Here is a 20,887-nt window from a genome sequence, read left to right as displayed (position 1 = left end):
TCTTTGAAAACGCCTGATGATTTGATCATGTCAGCTCTTATGTTTCCATCATGTGATGATGAGAATGAGCTGTTGTGTTTTTTTTTATTAGGATTCATTTCCAGCCTGTGATGCAACAGACTCAGATCATCATCACTGACTGAAGCCAAAATAAACGTTGATGTGGCAGCTTTTAAAAATACACACACCCATCTCATAATCTTGTGATGATCAGTATTATGATCTTCCACTGTTCTGATGATCCTTCCTTTCCATTATTACATTATATACATACATTTTTCTGTATCATTATTTTCCACAGAGTATTGACTCCTTTTTCATTTTCTATTTGGATTTGAATGAGGCAATAAATTGAAGGTTTCATTTCTGCTTTTGATTAAATTAGTTTCTATTTCCAATGACTAAGGGAACAAAAAGACAAGAAGTTTAAACAGTGGAGTCACATGCTGTTGTCACTTGTGTAAGAAATAGATTTATTCTAATATCTGACCTCTTGGTTTCATTTTATTCTGCAGCCACAGTTTGTTGTTTGTGCGGAAGAACTGCCACATGTACAGTGTTGATGTAATGAGCAGAAGGAGCCAAAAGATGGAGCTATTCTGCAAGAAAACTGTCAGAAACTTTGTCTCCAGTCTCAACAGATGTCTGCAAAACTGTTAGAAATATATTAGTTATATTTTTCTTGTGTTCAGACAATGAAATCAAGAGTGATGTTACCTGCTTGACAGTTTCGACTGTGACTCCAGTCTTCCTCAGAAGCGTCATCCGACGTGTTACTTACGACGTTCTTCTTCTGAGGAAGACTGGAGTCACAGTCGAAACTGTCAAGCAGGTAACATCACTCTTGATTTCATTGTCTGAACACAGGAAAAATATAACTAATATATTTGAGAAGACAAAATGAACATAATTAATCTAATATGTTAGAAATTCAGTTTTTTTTGTTACTTTAATTTTTTTTACCTCTTAAAGAAACAAATAAGTCACAACATTAAATACACTTTGCTTCAGGATAACAAGTACACTGACTGATCTATAGGCCTGTTAAAGATGTCATGTGATGAAGCCTCAGTGAGTCAGTGAGTTACACTTTTAGTGCAGATTTAGTCTTTTACCAAACTGTTGATTAATAAACCTGTGATGGATTCAGGGCTGAAAATGTAAAGATGCAACAAACATCAGTGGAACTTTTATTGGGGCAAATTATAAAAGACTTAACTTGAGTTTATTCAATGTTTAACAAGTTATTTCATGTTAGATGTGTGTATATAAAGATCAATAATTAAAGAACATTAAACTCAATGAAGAAATTGTGAAAAGCTGTGAACTGACACTATGTTTGGAACAGTTATCTAACAGTGAGGTAAAAAATGATATATCGCCTTTTTCTGCCACTTTACTAACATGAACAGTTTTTACAAACTGTGTAGGGTGAGATAGGCTACAACAGAGATGCACAACAAAAAAATAATGAAGACGTGTTAAGAAGTGTTAATAGCCTACTGATTCTTTAGATAAGGAGCCAAACAGGTTTTAGTTTGTGTTTTTTTTTCTTTTTCTCTTTTGTCAGTGTTTGGATATTTACAACTTAGCAGACCATCTATTTATAATTTCAAAATGAACTGATTAAAGGGCAGGGAAAATAAGTTTTCTTCATCCTGCTCCCTTCCATGCATGTGGATTATAATCATCACTTTGTCAATAATGTATGAATTGAAAATGTCTATGCAAAATGAGATGAGAACACGTTTGAGTTCTTCACTCACTTTATTTTTTTCCTTTTTTTTTATCATATCATACCACAGTTACTTGAAATATACAAAGGTCTCAGCCACTAACCCCTTTTTATGAAAATTGACTCATTCACATTGGTTCATGTGCCGGTGATACAGCTCCTCCTCCTCCTTCCGGTGCTGCTCCTCTCCTCCTTTATGTGAGGCTACACAGAGATTTAACTCTTTAAAGGCCTTTAGAGGCCTCTTAAAAGATGATGATTAATATTAAAAGTGTTTGGAGAAACGTTGCCACCAGCCAGTGATCTGTCTGTCTGTCTGCAGGAGCCCGGGCTCGGTGTCTCGGTCTGCAGCCTGCGGTCCTCTCGCCGTGACGCGGAGGGGCTGGGAGTGGGCGAGCTGGGATAGGCTGGGAGTGTTGGTCGGGGAGCCGTCAGCGGGACGGCACAAGGCAGCGAGAGGAGCCTGGGGGGCGGGGAGGGGAGTGGAGGGGGGGAGTCAGAGCGGAACGGAGGCGTCCGAGTCTTAACTTGTGGCTGAATGTGGGGCAGGAAATCTGACGCAGCTGTTTGGGGGAAAAGCTTCAGTCGCTGTGGAAGGAGGAACCGAGCGGCGCTGATGACCAAGGAGCGTCGGCCTCTCAACTTTCTCCTCCAATAAACCCAGTTTTTATTTTATTTTATTCTATTCTATTTTTATTTCCCTGTGAACGGAGACCGAAGCGGAGGAAGGAGGAGGAGGACATCATGCCGCGGCGCACCGTGCAAGAAGTATTAGTGCAAGATGTCCAGAAGAGACGGAATCCCAACAAACACTATGTAAGTGGGGTTTCTTTTATTTTCTTGCTTTCTTTTCTTTTTTTTTTTTTTAAATAATCACAACAGATTGCTTTTCGCTGCGGGACTCGAACCGCAGATCGTGAAGTTGGTGCGGCTACTCTGTCGTTTTTCCACTGGGCCAAAGTAAAAACAAAGAGAGTGTCAGATTACAGCTCAGCAAAATCAGCCGAGCTGGACAGAGAGTTTACAGCTGAGAGAAGTCTCATCTGTGGGTCCTTAGTTTATTATAAGGATTATTAACAACACTGTCAATCAATAGATAAACCGATCGATTAGTGAAGGAAAAGGGTGGAAGTTTGAGAAACTTGAAGAGACACAGTCCCTTTGAAGTTTTGCCTTTATAGTTTTACAGTTTAAGTTTTTTTTTTTCTAAAAAACTGCTGAATCAGGAAAAAGAAGAAGATTTATTTTCTATTCCCACTAGACTTGAGAGGTCAGAGTTGTTTTGGATCGTCTGGCTCGTGTGACCTCTGACCCTTTTCTCTGTCTACTCATCCTCCAGTCGCTCAGTGATCTTGATGGATTCTCATGTTCATATGGATATAAGTGTTGAGCTGTTGCTCTCAGCTCCTGCAGCTTAAACAGAGGCTCCTTCAGTCCTGCTGCTGTGCCCAGTGCCACGTGTGTATGTGTGTGCGTGTGTGTGTTTGTGTGTGTCACCACAGAAGCAGAAGAGACCCTGAAAACATCCTTAATAGGCAAATCACTGCCGTCCACAAAAACCTCCTCACTAATCCTCATGTGGATGCAGTTAGGCTTCGTCATGCTCCAGACGCTTCAATTAAGAATAAAATACCTGCAGGCGCTGATAAGCAGGAAGTCCTGATCACGGTGCTCTTAAAGGTCATCACAGCAAACGCAAAAACTGTGTTTGAACAACAGGGACAGGGACATATGTCATACAGCGCTTGTAGCTTTATACGACTCTGGTTTGGCGATTTTATTCTGATCAAACACGTTCATTTAATCAGGTTATTTACACACAGAACAAGCCGAGTCCTGCAGCTGCATGGTGCTGACTTTACAAGACACAAGGATTCTGATGCCTATAAAGGTTGTCATGTGATAATGCTGCACTCATCTCATTAAGGGTATCTGGATCTGTACTGTATTGACTATAGTCAGAGAGAGGGGGAAAGTAGGTAGAGAAGCAGAGAGTGGATGTTTTTTTCCAAGCAGAGTCTGAGTGGGAGACAAAAAAAAAGGAAAAAATCTCCAAAAGACAAAGACTCATTTATCATTTTTCTGCAAATCATGAACAATGGAGCTTTTATCAGGCTCATGTGAAAGTGAGTGTGAGTGTAGAGGGGGTGGATGGATGGTGAACGGATGGTGGACGATGCATCTGGTTATTTATTTTTTTTGTCGGTGCACAGCTTAAAAGTAACACGTATGACATCATAGGATGTAGAGAGCCAACAGGACGAGGCCTCTCTGCCAGGTCCTTAGCAGGTGTTGGTGTTGTACATGCAGCGTGCCCCTCGGATCATGCATATTTCCGGATTGCATCCATGTACATATGTGTGTGTGTGTGTGTGTGTGTGTGTGTGTGTGTGTGGATGGGTGGAGGCACCAACAGGCTTCACACCACTGAGGGTGTGAACGGTCAAGGACACAGAGTTCTCCAGGTCCTGTGACTTCTCCATCTGTCTGTTTGCTCTGCAGCTCATGTTGTTCTGTGCCTCTGGTGCTCGCTCTCTCCCACTCGCTCGCTCTCTCATTCTTGCTATACACACAGCCAGGCTGGACACATTACCCCCACCCCACCCCACCTAACACCCACCCAACCCCCACTCCTAGAAACCTGAGGTGTGGTTAAGAGCAGGAAAAAAGCAACTTAAAAACCTCATCTGAGTCCAGTCAGCCCATCGCAAAGAAAAGGAAACAGTGCAGAGTAGAGATGAAGATATAAGAAGATTTTATTACCAGTCCCATTATGTCATAGCCTGGCTAACGTCAGACTGCATCTCCGTCTCATTTGACGTATGAGCATGGATCTGGTGAAGTTGTAATTCACCTCTGACCTCCAAGATTGGACTGGACAGACCTCCAACCAATCAGAGCAACGATCCAGATGACGTCTGCAGAGAGACGGAAAACAAATGTCAACAGATGTGGTTGTTGTAGTTTTGCAGGAGCGATGGCGTCTCAGGGACTTCAGAAATTAAATCTGAGAGTGTCTGGTGTCCTTACAGACGCTCGACTGACGCTACGATAGCTGCTCTTCGCTAGCCGCCATGTTACATGTAAACAAAAGCTGGATCTGCAAACAGAAATGAAAATCGCTGGCAGGTTCATTGAATTGTACAGTAGGTGAAATGATGCTCCATCTTCACCCTGTGGCAAGAATAAATCCATATTTCAGCATCGTTTTTAATGTGTATATAGATACATAGACCCTATATTAGTTAAAGTTTCTACACTGAGTTTAGACTGTGCTGTAGTGGTCGGTCCATCCGTTGCTGTATCCGACTTCAGAGCCCTGAAAGAGGAGGCGAGGCCGGAGAAGGTCTGGGAGTGGAGCCAGCAGGGTCGAGCCAGATTCACCGAGCCACCCGGGAGTTTCCGATCACCTCCCTGCCTCTCCCCTCCGCTTCATCCTCTGGGAAGAAAACGAAGAACTGTTGAAGCCTGTTGCCTCCGGGCTGCAGCGATTAGACGAGATGCTTTTTGGTTTAAATGCTTCATGATGTTCCAGCGTTGTTTATTTGTGTTCTTTACTGTGACGTAATCTGAGGTTTGACGCGGTTTCAGGGTTTTAACTTGGTGAATCAGCTACATCCATCCTGAATGCCACTTCCTCAGGAAGTGATGGGAATGGGAAATGTCGTGTTTTGTGTGAACGGATGGCGGTTGGCTGTTCAGAAGTCACAGCTCTGCAGATTACTGGCACTATGAGTCAGGAGAGATGCCCCAGGCGGGTTGCATCATCAGGATCTTAAAGCAGAAGTAAGCGATCCTGTCGTTTTGGCTAACTTCTTGTCAGCCGATGGAGTTAGCAGTCCCCGTCCTCGTCCCTACGTCACCACATTCACGCGCATCCCTTGGCTGCACACACAGAGAGGACCGCCCCTTTATGCCGTTCTCTCTCCTCATTGGATGAAGGTTGTAGGATACAAGGAAAGTTTTCTCCTCGGCTTACAGCAGAGCAGAGTGACTGACAGACCCGTGTTTCGGACCAAACACTATAAGTGATTGCTGTCGGAAGATATAACTCTTTAAGACTTATATTAACACAAATATTCCGCTTACTTCTGCTTTAATAATAATAATAATGGTTATTTGTTGTCCCACTGATCTCTCAACCTCTGTTTTCCCAGGTTTACATCATCAAAGTGTCCTGGAGCGATGGCAGCACAGAAATCATTTACAGACGCTACAGCAAGTTCTTTGACCTGCAGGTGAGTAATTTGTCTGTGTCTGTTTTATACTGCTGCAGCTGTGTGTGTGTGTGTGTTGAGTGCAGTTGCATGTCTTGTATTAAAAGGAAGGTGACAGGTTTTAAGTTTTCTACCAGTGAGGATCAGTCCAGGCCAGTCAGAGCATGGAGCAGCTCCCTCCAGATGACACTGGTAATTATATTGTATGAGAGGAATCGGAAAATGTCCCGGTGCAGTTAAACCGAGGACGGTGATGAATGCAGCGACCGCACTGATGACCACAGAAATGTCTGAATCACTCTCGGACGTCAGCGTTGTGTGTATGTGTGTGCGTGTGTGTTGCACAATGAGGGAATCTCATTAGTTTCCTGGTTTTCACTTCCTCTTTTGAAGGTATAATGGACATGTATAGCCCCCGTGCACATCTGAGCTTGGAGAGCACTGACTCTGAGAAAGCAGAGAGAGAGGCAACTGCTTTTAATGAGCACGTAGTCAATCCAGGGAAACTATCCTGTCAGTGTAACTGGATTAAATGGCTTTTAATTGATTAGACTGGTCAAAGAAATACAGTATCATGTGATCCACTAAGGGTTTCTGGGCTTGTAAATGTAACGTTAACCAGGAGGAATCTGAGCTGGTTCGTTATTAATCTCATTAATTTGACTAAATATAAAACTAAATATATTTATAACTGTTTTCTAGTCGCGTCACGTTTCTGTTTGTTGAGGTGTTGCCTCAGTGAAAGAGCGTGTATAGTTATGAACAGGAATCAGAGAGACACTGAGTAACATGTGGTGTCTGCTCTACACTGAATGAACTCCAACAACATGATTTTTCTACAAGGACACAATAATAAAATGACCTTTTTATAGAAGAAATAAGAAAGCAAATGTTGCAGATGTTGCATATTAGTTCTTAAAGAGAAACTATGAAGGATTTTTACCTTAATTAAACATCTTAGAGTAATTGTGATGGTTAAATGACTAGTTCCAGGGAGAACGGAGGCTCTCTGCCTTCCACCTACTGTCTCTTGGCTGAAAACCAACCTTGTAAGATCAGAGCCTCAGACCCGGTGTCCCAGCTCTCGTCTCTGCGGCTCAACGACACAAACACACCCTGTGATCTGTAATCTGTTGTTTATGACAGATAAGACTACACAAATATACACATCGTAACTTTGTATATGATACATAAGTTATCCATCGCTCCATGGATTGCCTTCTCACCGGCTCTACTGAAAACAAATGCACATGGCCGGGTGGGAGGGAGGGAGGAGGGTTAGCAAAACAGCAACCGGACGTAGCAGAGTTCCCCTTTAAATGATTTAAAGTTATACGGAGAGAAAACCACATCAGATTTAGATGTGATTCAACGAATCTGCACTGGAAAGTTTGGTGGGAGATTTTCAGGGTTGAACATTCATTAATTGCAGTTTCATCTTCCAAGAAGAAGCGTTTTTAGATCCTGTCAGTGATGTGATGAGGTGATAGGAGGAGATTATGAGGCATTTGACGTTTTTTTGTTTCAGCATGGGACTGGAAAGAAGCAATAAATCTTAGCACAGGATAAAGTCATTGTGATATCAGGCTTAATCACAAACGTACATGTTGTAGTGATTTGTGCGCTTCTTTAAAACATGCATGGATAATATTAATAAAAAAAAATAAAAAAAATAAAAAGTTAGCTGTCATGGATCTTTAATCCTTTGCTTGTTTCATTCATTTCGGTCATACAAATGACTTAGACACACAGCATCAGATCAGTGGCACTGGATTGAATCAGACAGGCATAACATATATATAAATGAGTTATTTTCAGCTGGGGGGCATTCCTGGCTGCATTTACCCCGACCACGCTCTCAGCTGCTTCCTGCTGTGTCGACAGCCCAGAGGGTCGACTCTCGGTGGTGACGGAGATGTAGATAAACTCAGCTGCAGAGTCCAGGCCCGTCGCTTATCTCCTGTTAGGTTTGGCAATAAGAGCAGCAGCAGCAGCTCAAGGTAGTGGTGTTGGGCCATTCGATATAAGATGTAGTATTTTGACTTTTTGTATGTTACTTTATTTTTCCAACTGTCAACCAACTTTGTGCAGAAATGTGAGGTAGCTCGGAGATGTTGCAGGGAACATGAGTCATATCTCCACAGGTGAACAGGAAGTGAATCCACTGACTTCCTCTGATTCCTCACTACACATCCTACAGGAAACTCAGTCTCTGCTTCCATCAAACTAAAACCGACACTCAAGTGAGTTTTAAACACCAGCGTCTGTCGTGGCCGTCACTTTGGAAACATGAGTCTAAAATCAGAATCAGAACTGTTTTATTGCCAAGAGCAGTAAAGGTCAGTTTACAGCACGAGGAACTTGTCTTGGTGTCAGGTGCAAACATAAAAGTACCAAAAAATAGAATAGAATGAGAATTTAGAGAATTAAAAATTTTAATAAAATGAAATAGAATGAATTAAAAAATTCTAGTGCAAAAGATACGCATATACTATACAAAACAAAAAGGAAATATGCATACCGTATACGATAAATACACATACTATATAAAAGAATAGAATAAAGATATATACAAATACTACTAAATAAGTTATTGTGCAAAATGTTGTAGTGCAGAGTGACTGTCCATAGGTTTTGGGTTATTTAGGGGAAACTGGGGCATTGTTCAATAAGCTGACTGCAAAGGGGAAGAAACTGTTCTTGTGGCGTGAGGTCCTGGTGATAAAAGGTGATAAAGTGGGAGAATTGCTTCTCCGTGTCGATGTCACTTAATTTCTCTTGAACTCTGGGCGTGGTCGCAGGTGTCAGGACAGGATGATGATGATGACGATGACATCGAGCTGCGTCACTCATTTCCTCACAACGACGTGTCTTCATTTCCTGCCATCCTCCTCTCATCCCTTTCCCGTCATCCCTCGTTCTCTCACTGGATGCTGTTGATTCAGGAGTGGTTCTTATAACAGAGAAAAGATGTTTTAATGATCCATAAAGTGTCTTTGATGAGTCCGAGGCCAGACAGGAAGTGTTATTCATCACATCCCGTCACTACAGCTGGACACAGCAGCTGACAATTCTTTAATTCCTGACCACAGACTGTTTATTCACCCTCAGTCTGACTTCACCACATGTTTCTACATCTATTCAGGGGTGTTCTCTTCTCTAATCCTTATAGCTGATATCAATCTACATATTCACATCTTTATATATCCAGACAACACTTATCTCTAATGTTCCCTTTTTTATAAAACAAGTTAAATCCAGACAGTGATCCTGGTGATAAGAAGAAGAAGAAGAAGAAACCCTGCAGAGGATAATTACCTGTTATCTCTTTAAAAGCAGCTCTGTAGCTCTGACTCACCCTGTAATGATTCTCCTGTCAGATTAAAGTATTTACCCGTTAGCAGAGGTGATAAAAAAAAAAAAAAGTGCTATTGCCAGACGCTCTCTCCTCATCTGAGATATATCTGCTGCTTCTCACCCAAACATCCAACCCAGACTCTCTGTGTCGCTGCAGAGTTAATGAACTCTCTCTCAATGAGGCGGAGTTGTTTGATATAAAAGCTGTGACTGTATTTTTTCCCCCCTCTGTGCTTCACTGTGAAACAGAAATAGACGAAACTTCTGCTGCTTCAAGAAGATGGAAAGTGTGGAGGGTCGACTCGTCCTCACTGCTGTACAGTTTTGTTTCCATGTCACTGTAGAACACGTGCTGCACACGTGTCCACTGAACGTCTGGATGCAGGAGAAACTTTTACTTTTAAAGTTGTTGGAAACAAAAAGCAGCACATCACGTCTTATTTACTGAGGCAGACGACTCACATAGTTTCCATCTGCAGTGATGCACAAACAAACATTTTAAATGGGGGGTGGGGGGGTGGGGGGAGTCATTTTGCCACGGGGTGGTGGGGCTGTCTGCTGCATGAATTTAACCAAGCAGCTGTTTTTATTTCATGAGCAAACTAAAAACTTCGTACTGTGATTATTTTTATATAAATGCACAGTGTGCATCCTTCAGGAGAGCAGTAACAAAACCAAAATGTGTTTTGAAAAGGTACATTTAGTCCATATACCCTAAGATATACATTATCCGTGCACTCTTTTTATGTTTTAGAGGAACTATGCAAGATTTTGACCTTGATTAAACGGCTTCAGAGTAATCGTGATGTATAATTGACTTGTTATGGGGGAGAATGGAGGCTCTCTGCCTTCCACCTACAGTAGAGTCTGCTGGCCAAAAACCAACCTTGCAAGATCAGCACCTCTGATATTACTGATAGACATCGCTCCCTGGATTGTCTTCTCGCCGGCTTTGTTGAAAACAAATGCACATGGCCAGGGGGGGGAGGGAGGGAGGAGGGTTATCTATGAGTTTTTACAACAGTGAAAATATGCACTCTGAAACTGTAGGGGGAGCTCCGTAGAGCAATGAAAAAAACGACGGGATTTGCATAATCCCCCTTTAAGTTGTTTTTATAGGAACAGGATAGGTAGGTATAGGACAGACATTAGCTTTAGCAACAGGGGGATATTATTGAAGATGAAGATCCAACATCAAACCACTTGATTCACACAGGGATTCCACAGGGACCGAGTAAGAGTGTCACATTAAAATGATGAAGACCAGATAATATGTAAACTGAACTCATTAGACACAGGAGTCGTCCACGTGTCACCAGAGATTCAGCTCTGTGTTTTTACTGCTATGGTAACATGAGCATAATAAATTAACATGAGCATGTACAGCACAGGGAAACTTGGTCTTAATCACAGTAAGAACAGAAACTATTTATTCATTTTTGGGAAACAGGAACAGTGATCTTTGGAAATTATTTTGGGATCAGTGGTCAGTGTTGTGTCTGGATTTTACGTTTACAAACAGCTGTGTTGCACATCAGCATCAATCAGGTTCGATTCCACAGCTAATAAACTGTTGATTATGTGGATGATACGGTACATTAAACTGGAGCGTAGACAGTTCAGCCCACCATGGATGTAGGTTTCCTGTAAAGGGTTAACAATGACCTCATCTATATGAGTCTACAGTGAATGAATGAATGAATGAATCAGAGGACGACTGTGGTGAAGAGAGCGGCCATTGTTCTTTTATATCTCCCCTCCTTCTTTATTCGAGGCCTGATGATGCGGTTAGAGCGGATCTGGACCAGACAAATTATAGACTGGTGGAAGATTGAACAGTGTTTAAAAGATTTACAGTATCATGGGGAATATTAAAGGACGTGTTGACAATACAGAGGGTTGTTCCTCCTCTTTAAAATTCCTGCTTCACAGCTGTTGGTCGAAAGTCAGTCAATCAAATTCAGACTCAAGAGTCAAAGTGTTGTTGTTTTATTATTATAATTAGTGCTATAATCAACATTGACACATTACAACACAGTTAAGAGACTGTGTGTTGTGAATGGATTCCTAACAGTTTACATGTGTCTCTCTTTATTATTCAGTTTCCTGGCAGATTAAAGTTTAAAAAAGAAAAAAGTCACTTTGCAGGTTCAGATTAGAATTAACTTTACATTATACATGAGTTTATAGATTGAACTGCTAATGTAATTCTAAATGTGACATCTGCAGATTATATTATGCAGTATATTTGTTGTTACAGTGTCAGTGTTTCTTCATCTCTACGACTATTTAAAAGAACACACTTCATAATAGCCTGTGGAGTTGACTCCACATGAGTCTCTCCTCTCCCCCCCGTCCGCCTGCCGAGCATGAATATTTGATGTTTGGCTGCAATGATGTAACTGGTATTTTGAAGAGCCGTCTTCTCTCTGGGCTGATGCCTTGTTCTGGTTCTCTGATTACAGAGCAGATACATATCAGAGGTACAGAGTCAACACAGAGGCTGGGTGTGTCTGCTGCTGCTGCACTCACTCCACTCAGTCAGACACATGGGAACAATTACAACGAGAGGAGGGCAGCCGGCTCTTCTGTCTCTGTCTGTAGGTTCGTACCGTCTCTTAAGGTGGTATCGTTGCATCAGTCATGTCTGAACCTGCGGTCCAGCAGAGTGATGTTTTTGTGAGTCGAGTGGCTCTTTCTTCCCTTTTGTCGTATCATTAAAACTCAAACACTTGAAGACTGACGTGACCTAAAAAGACCTTGTTTATTTAACTTAGCCTTTCAACAAAAGGAGGGTTGTGGCTCTTGCTCCCTCTCTTTCTCCCTCTCTCTCCCTCTTTTCTCCTCTTCCTCCTTTAGTTTAGTTTGTTATTTTTTTGTTTAACAGGGGAAATTGTGGCTTTAACTTTATGATGCCGAGCTTTGGCAGTCGGAGCCAATGAGAATCATTTAAGTGCACCCGTATGTGGTTTGATATTCATGCCTGAAGCCTGATCGCTGCAAATATATAGTGCACACACAGTATAATATAATGTTTTACTTTTTCAACCAAATCTAAGTTATGATTTGTGAAAACATAGGGTTAAGGATTAATTAAGTTGCACCAGCTTTGTCAGCTATTGTTTGGAAATGTTGACTGGATTTATCACAATGGGCTGCTTGTTGTTGGTGTTGTTCTTGTTCCACTAATTTCTAAAGAGAGGAAATTATCGAAATCCATTGAGTTGGGAGAGCAGATCATTAGTGGGTTTAAGGATTAGGTTAAAATGAGCTTGGTTGAACTTCTGTGTGTGTGTGTGTGTGTGTGTGTTTCATGAAGCTGAGAAAACAAAGGCTGGTATAGGAAACAGCTGGAGCTCTCTAAAACACATATGTCATCTTTTATGTTTGAACATACAGTATAGTGATGTTTTTTCTTTTTTTTTGCTGACTGGTGCTTTGCCATCCAGATGTCTGTGATAACCCAGATGTTGACAGGCCTTTTATAATATATGGTCAATATGGAGTTTGGATGTGGAGCCACTCTGATGCTGAGTTTGTTGTATTTCTCCCTCCATCTCTTACAGTGTATTTTTTATTTATTTAAAATTTTAATATCCAACGTCAACATGTCTTTGGTTTTATCTAATCAAGTTGTTCCATCTGTGTTTTCCACAGAATATTAAAGTTTGAAGCTCTATCTGTTCTATCTACTCCAGTAATTTGTTGAAAACGTTATCCCTCTTATTGTTTTAAGGCAACGAGGCCTCTTTGGCACCTGACCACACTGAATCAGTCCATAAAAACCATTAGAAAGGACTCTCTGGCACCGCTCTCTCTCGCTCTGTATCACCTCTGCATCACCTCGCCTCATATTACACCACCCCCTGTTGGTTTTGGCTCAGTCTCACTTATTGTTTCTCTCACATTTGCATTCAAAGGACATTTCTGTGACATCTTGATTCGACTTTGTTTTTATTGCTCGAAAGCTGGAAGAACTATTGGATTATATTGCAATGACCAAAGTTCATATCAACAAGGCCGAGTTAAAACCTAATATATAGCTGGATGTCAGCTGTTTGATTCTCTCCAACTCTCTGTGCTCACATATACACGATTATTTAATACAGTTGTGTTTTTTCAACAAATACTGTATCAGTGAGACACGGCTCATTAAATCTAACATGTTACAGGCAGTCGCTTAAACTAGTTTCCAAGCTGCTGCTCTGCTTTATGAAAGAGTAGATTTTTAAAAACCACAACATCGCCTGATAAAACAACGGCTGTGTGTGGTGTTATGTATTTACATAGACTTATCACTCAGACTTGTACAGTCACATGAGGGAAAGCCCAGCCTTGTTTTTTATGGAGGAAAACTAGTGACTCTCTTCTCAAGAATTTTTTTTTTCCAAAATGTTGCTAAATTTGTTGGTTTCTGACTCACTGGGTCTGAAAAGTCGGTAAATTCAGCCAAAAAAAGGCAAAATTATTTTGCAAAGGCAACGTCCAGCAGGGAAACTCCAACATATGCTTGACCGACAATGATGAAACATCATCACTCAGTCACATCGCAGTCAGCTGACCCATGATGTAACTCCATCACTCAGTCAGTCAGTCAGTCAGTCGGTCAGTCAGTCAGTCGTCCTACAAACTTTTCCACGCCAAAGCCCCTTAGCTTCTTGCCCCCTTTGCAAACCCACATAGTTTGATGTCAGGAGCAAACCACCAGGTCAACACTAACAGTTTATAACGTCATGAATGATGTTTTGACTGGCAGGCAATTAGAAAGATGAGCATGGCAAATAAGGTTTCGATATATTATAATAAATTATATTTTATAATAATACTCAAATTATAATAATTCATTTTATTTTGTTATTTGCATTTTTTTCTTATCTTCCCCGCCCACTTTGAAAACTGTCCTACACAATCCTACATATGAATTCAGATTCAGGAGCAGGTGGACCAGAGGAGGCTGATGCCGTGTTGACAGGAAGCTGGAGGCTTCTCCCTGTCAAATATGGGATAAACAGAGTCTCCAAACCAAAAATACAAAACCTGTCATACATAATGCATCAAAAGTCTTTGGCAGAGAAAAGACAAAAACTTATTTATGCACAAACACAAACACACACACACTGGCTGTGAGATCTGACATGTAGCTGCTGAGAATAAATATACAGCAGTGACAAGAGTCTGTCTCGATTTCCTGCTCAGGTTCAGAGACATTAAACTGTGGCAGGAATGAAATCATCCTTGGTTTAGATATTTAGTGAATTTACTCAGTTTGACCCTCAAAGGCCTCTGTAGCACGGCCTTGGTAGATAAATCCAATGGTGTTATCTGGTTAACATTGAACAGAGCAGAGTCAGAAATGTCACTAATGTCATTGTGTGCTCGCTCTGTCAAAGGACACGGACTCTGCTGCAGGCCTTCTTACTCTGTAATTATGTTGTTTTTCTATAGGAAACAGAAGATCAGACAGTATAGAGTCACTCTGGGTTCAGTTAATGCTTAACTAAAAAAACAAACTATGCGTCCTCTTCTAAAGTCGTGTTTTGTGTAGCTGCTTCATTGTAGAGATGCTCCCTCTCCCTCCCTCTGTCTGACACACAGATACATGGATGGACCATCAGAAAAAATCCATAAAGTTTTTATTGGTCTTGTATTTCACTTCACTGGTTTCTCTGTGTGCATGTATGCAATGAAAGCGAGCTGCAAGTGTGTGTGTGTCTGAGTGTGTGCAGGGACTGGGCTAAAGGAAAAGACTACAAGACAACTGGCAGTCAGTGAAGATGATGACTAAATCTTGCACAAAAAAATAATAAGTGAGAGAAATAATCCCTCATGATGTCGTCCTGTTATCATCTCAGCCCTCAAAACAACACCACTTTTCTCTGGTCAAATCAAATTTAGTTTTGGACAAAGACATCAAATCTTTTCTGAATTTTTCACGCAGCCTGTCATGTGGACACAAATTTCCAAACACTCCTCTGTTCTGCTTATTGAGTTGAGCCAAGTTATTTTACTACAAAAGGTTTGCAGGTGTCACAAAGAGAGAGAGAGTTCATGGCTGAGTGTGACCAGGTGTCTTTTTATTATAGGCCTCAGCTGCACAGAGACGAAAAGACAACATGATAAAAACTATAGTTGATCCAACATGTTGAATCAGACACTGTAAGATTGAGTTTTAAAAATAAAACAAGACAAAAAGCTCCAAATGGTGGTGGTGGAGGAAAGGAAAGGAGCCACTGGTTGATTATGGTAACAGAAATGTTCCACTATGTCAGTGGTGGCTCGCTGCTCACACACCAACGCTCAGCTACAGCAGCACACGAGGCAGAGAGGAAAAACCAAACCATCTGCTCAGTTCGTTCCTAATCACTGGCAGCTTTTTCCTTTATTGGCCGGATTCCTTGTAGGAACTGCTGATTTGTAAAAAAAAAAAAAAAAAAAAAAAGAGCCCTTCCTCTCTAGGCTCAGCTGCTATCCTGTTGTGTGTCTCTGTGTGTGGTGAATGTGAAATGCATGTTTATATGTTTTATGTGTGAGTGTAAATACCTTATGTGCTAACTAATAATGTTGAATTTGTTGTTTTTCAGATGGAGCTGCTGGATAAATTCCCAGTGGAGGGAGGTCAGAAAGACCCGAAGCGCAGGATCATTCCTTTCCTACCAGGTAAGATTTAAACACACATTACTCATAAACAGGGACTGTCTGGCATAAACAGAACGAGAATTATTCTCATCATCATCATTATAATAATAATAATGATAATAATAGCAAATAAAGGGATACCAAACAGATGCAGAGACTCAAGCTGCTGGAATTTGAGTTTTTGCTTCTTCTTTTTTTTCTTGGGTTTAAACGACTGATCGTCACGTGTCATTGTTTCTTATTGAATTGAATTAGATTAGATTTCATCACAGGATAGTTTCAACCCCACTTATAATAAGATGTTGTGTTAAAAAATGAATGAAGAACAGAAGAGTGAAGTCACATGAGTCAGTCTCCGTACTGTCGTGTCTTCGTGTTCGATTCCTGCTCACTCACTTGCATGTGGGCAACGATGTGACTCACTGATGGGTGAATGGGGCTGTGGATGAAGTGTTTTGTTGTGTTTTTTTACACAAAGGAAAAAAACCAGAATCATCTGAAACAACCACAGTTGAACTGAGCATCAATATGTTTCTTCATCTTCAGCTGAAGTCGACCCGGTGGATGAATCAGAGCTGTCTGTTATTGTTTCAGTTGATAAAAACAAGAAAGTCACAGCTCATAAGATTCATCACGGGCTGTTCGTTGTTGCATCATTTCTCTGACAGAACTTATGAAACCTGAGTGGCCTAAATAACAAGTCCTTCTCTTTTAGTTTCCGTGACTTTATTCCAAACAAATCTCAGAGCCACTTGTAGTAAAGAGCTTTGAAAGCACTCGGCCGATGTTTGAACTAGTTTCACACTGAGTTCCTGCTGAAAGTTGATTTTCTTTATGAGAGTTTGAAAGAAAGCCTCACCCAAAGACCCAAAGACCCCACCCATACCCCCCACCCCAACTCCAACCAGGCGAAGGGGGGGTGGGTGGGTGGTGGACAGGATTATTTTTGTGGCCTTGCAGGTCTGGAACTCATTCTGGGAACTCACACACACGCACACACTGGGCCTGTTTGGTGAACTCAGAGTTGGAGGAGGGGGAGAGAGATAGAAGAAAAAATGCTTCTGCTCCACTGCTACTAGTAATACAATAGAATATATATTATAGAATAGATAAAACAAACTTTATTATCATTGGACAGAATACAACAAAATCCAAAGCGATGTTTACTACACTAAAAGACACAGTGCATCATAACAGACAACCACAATGAGAAACTCAGGTTCTACTGAATAACAATAAATTAAATAAAAAGCTAACTGTATATTATGTGCATCTATATATTTGAATTTTCTACCTCAGTGAAGAGATCTGAGTGTTGGTAGAGTCTGCTTCTGTTTCCAATGGTAGAAATGTACCATTGATGGTCACATAAGAAAGAAACTCAACCGTTAACTGATGCAAAAGCACCAAGAGTTAAAGTTAGTCTACTCTACCTGACAAACCTGTAGGAACGTCACTGTGGAGCTGGAAACGTCACCTGCACTCAGTGCCTGCTAGTAAAAAAAATTGAGGTTTTAGATAAGGAGGATAATCTCCATCCTCAGGCCTGAAAACACCAAACACATGATCATTCACACACACGCGCACACACACACGGTCTGCTGTTGTAGCTGGAAAACACTGAGAACAAGGAACACTGGACCAGAGATTTCTTTATTTGCTGTAAGTGATGAGAGACGGACAGGAGGACACGCTGTGAACAAAAGAAAAAGTCTGTTTCAGTCCGTGTCTATGTCTGAAAACTAAAGACATGTTACTTTTAGATGTGTCACAGGTCCCAGATCTGCTCATACAGTCTCTCTGTGGGAAGGAACTTATTTGATTTTCAGGCATGAATTTTCCTCACAGCCAAGAGAATCCTTCATCCACAGAGCAGCAGCAGTCTGGTCTGTGGCTGAACACGGCACGGAAGTGGTTTTCTCAGCTCAGACCTCAGGACGGTTTTACTCCTTTGGTATCTGCACATCAGCAAAGTGGCTGGTCTGAATGCATGTGTGCAGGATTTCTGCTTTGTCTTTAGTATTTTTCTGCTGCGTTTAACTTTGAGTTGACCTTTAACCCCTGAGAAGACGCCCTAGAAAGCTTTTTCATATTTTTTTTCTTCCCCTCCTTGATGGTTTTGTTATCTTGAAGATAAGCTTCCTGTCATATGAATACATGCCTCCCACTGTGGCGCTGAGATTTCTTGGATGGGCTCATCATGCATGACATTTAGATAAAGGTGATGTGTTTGAACCCAGAGCCCTGAGCAGTGTCAGCGGGTCAGCTAACCGATAACCTTAAGTTGGGCTTTTTAAAGGGATAGTTCACCCAAAATTCAAATTTCATTATCTACTCACCCTCATGTCAACTAAGGGCTGAGAGAAGTTTCAGAGTCCTCCGTGCCTTCTCGGAGTTACAGCGGGGCTCCATGCAGCACTGCATGTCCATATGACAGTAGCGAACGGGGCTCAATTTTCTTCGTCCAAAAAGACACACCAAAAAACATCCAAATACCTCCACACAGCTCGTCTGTAATGTCCCTCTTGTATTGAAGCCCCAACATGAGAAATTGTTCCGAAAAAAATTAAATAAGTCTATATTTTAAGCTTGTTTGTAGCGGAAGCTCCCAGCACTGCTCTTCCTGGTCCGTCCAAATCTCGCGTGATTTGCACTGATGCTGGCGCAAATCGCGTGAGATTTGGACGGACCAGTAAGAGCAGTGCTTCTCATGCCGGGGCTTCAATACAAGAGGGACATTGCAAACGAGCAGTATGGAGGTATTTGGATGTTTTTTGGTGTGTCTTTTTGGACGAAGAAAATTGAGCCCCATTCGCAACCGTCATATGGACATGCAGTGCTGCACGGAGCCCCACTGTAACTCAGAGAAGCCACGGAGGACTCTGAAACTTCTCCCAGCCCTTAGTCCACATGAGGGTGAGTAGATAATGAGTGAAATTTGAATTTTGGGTGAACTATCCCTTCAAGCTAAAAGGAGGCGTGTGGGTCCCTGTGTGATGGAGGAGGGTGTTTTTTTTTTAATAACTTGGATCATAGAAGAATGAAGGATGAATGTGTGATTCTTGTCGGCCGTCCTCCTGAAGATGGATCAACATTACTCAGATGCTGAGCAGGGATCTCTCCGCCCGCCACAGTAGGAGGCACAGTACGTTAGACGGGTCAAGTATGAGTCTCCAGAGCCGAATAACTAACATTCCTCTGTCTGAAAAAGGGCAAAAAAAACCAACAAAATATCTCAACAGTTACCATGACCTGGTTGTTTATGTCTCGGCCGTCTCATGTTTCATCTCCTGTCTGCAGGGAAAAGCCATCACTGCTCTTGTCTAATTGAATCTGTTGCACATGTCGTACCAGGAGCGGCTGATGAAGCTGTTTGTGGCCTCACTCAGTCACAGACACTGATTACAACAGACACACGGCTTTGTGGAAACCGTCAAGTCATTTCAGAAAAAAAACCATGCAAGTCATGCAAGACAAGTTCAGTCTCAACCCTCAGCTCATGAAGTAATACGTCTTTAGTTAAGTGTCAAGGTATTCAGGATAAGTCGAGTCAAAATTTAGAAATCTGCAAATTGACAGCAAACATTTCAGAGCCTTAATCCATAAAAAAGAAAGAGAGGTTATTATCATCTGCTTGTTGCTTGTCTAATGAGGTAAAAACACAACTTGTATAGTCTGCAGTCCTTGGCTGAGGTTTGACCGAAACCAAAAAATGAAATTCAGTCATTATTGACTCACCCTAATGCTGATGAATACTCCGGAGTAGTTTTTTATTCCTCAAAGTGCATCTGGAGACCTGGGAGGCCGGTTCATAGTCCAACGAAATCCTTATATGAAAGTCAATAGCGCCCGACACAAAAACGTCCATAAAACTACACAAAAACCCTCTAATATTCCTCCACACTGTTCGTCCACTGCAATCCAAGTGTCCTGAAGGGATATAGTCCAGAGTTTACTCGAAACAACGTCATTTAGGACATTTTTACAGCCTAAACAGTCCTGTATTGAATTTGCCTGGGGCGCGGTCTCGCGTTCACATACGCGAACGTCAGAGTCTGTAAAAATGTCCTAAATTACGTTGTTTCGAGTAAACTGCTGTCGTTTCGGGTAAACTCTGGACTATATCCCTTCAGGACACTTGGATTGCAGCGGACGAGCATCGTGGAGGAATACAGTATTAGAGGGGTTTTGTGTAGTTGACTTTTTGTGTCGGGCGCTATTACTCTCATATAAGGATTTCGTTGGACTACGAACCGGCCTCCCGGGTCTCCAGGTGCACTTTGAGGAATAAAAAACTACTCCAGAGTATTCATCAGCATGAGGGTGAGTCAATAATGACTGAATTTCATTTTTTGGTGAACTATTCCTTTAAGTCTGTGTTGTTATATAAAAGTTTAAGCTGCTCATAAATTTCCTGAAGAGGCAAAATAAGGTGAAAAGAAAAAGATTAATTCATGTGTGGAGAGTTCATTGAGTGTGAGGTGTCGAACGACGACAACAACGACCTCCTCTGTGTTTCCACTTGTGTCTTCTATCTCTCTCCCTCTGACGGCCTCGCTCACCGTTGGCTCTGAAGCAGCTTCAACCCCCCCACCCCCCCTCCCACCCCAACCTGCCGCCACCCAAACAGACTCTTTTCATCGGCTGCAGCCATGAGTCGCGGTGGTGCATACAGAGTGGGCAGTGTTGAGTCAGTGCTTCTCTCCTGACCCCAGAGAGCTTTGGAAAACTGTCAAAAAAGCTTTCTGTTTGAGGAGTGACAAGGGGAGGAGAGGAAGAACAAGACAGAGAGGAGAGGAGAAGGAGGAGGAGGCGTCCGAGGGGTTTGACTTTCAAAACTCTCTCATTTTGTGGAGCTGTGTCCAGACAGTGCGTCCTTTCTGCTGCTCTGCCAACAACACGTAAAAGATTTGGAGCGTCATTCTTCATGGACTCGATCTCT

The 20,887-nt window shown here is 41.8% G+C and overlaps 1 protein-coding gene and 1 long non-coding RNA gene across 7 annotated transcripts in view; both read left to right on the top strand.

Annotated features, from left to right (window-relative positions):
* Positions 1 to 7: 7 nt before the first annotated feature.
* On the top strand, positions 8 to 1,193 carry LOC146974133 (uncharacterized). The gene is made up of 2 exons (XR_015037537.1): positions 8 to 670; positions 936 to 1,193. It is a non-coding gene; the product is annotated as an uncharacterized LOC146974133 (long non-coding RNA).
* A 925-nt stretch (positions 1,194 to 2,118) lies between these two features.
* The window catches only part of sh3pxd2b (SH3 and PX domains 2B), a 39,685-nt gene continuing 20,916 nt past the window's right edge, over positions 2,119 to 20,887 (top strand). For all 6 annotated transcript variants that reach the window (XM_085797233.1, XM_085797230.1, XM_085797232.1 and 3 more), the window contains exons 1-3: positions 2,119 to 2,551; positions 5,893 to 5,973; positions 15,891 to 15,966. In XM_085797233.1, coding sequence (XP_085653359.1) covers positions 2,480 to 2,551; positions 5,893 to 5,973; positions 15,891 to 15,966 — 229 coding nt within the window. In that variant the 5' untranslated portion in view covers positions 2,119 to 2,479. The remainder of the gene's footprint in view (positions 2,552 to 5,892; positions 5,974 to 15,890; positions 15,967 to 20,887) is intronic.

The sequence above is a fragment of the Trachurus japonicus genome, chromosome 14, assembly GCF_045865225.1.
Source record: "Trachurus japonicus isolate A0001 chromosome 14, Traja_1.0".
NCBI classification, from domain to species: domain Eukaryota; kingdom Metazoa; phylum Chordata; class Actinopteri; order Carangiformes; family Carangidae; genus Trachurus; species Trachurus japonicus.
This window is presented reverse-complemented; position numbering and strand designations above follow the sequence as displayed.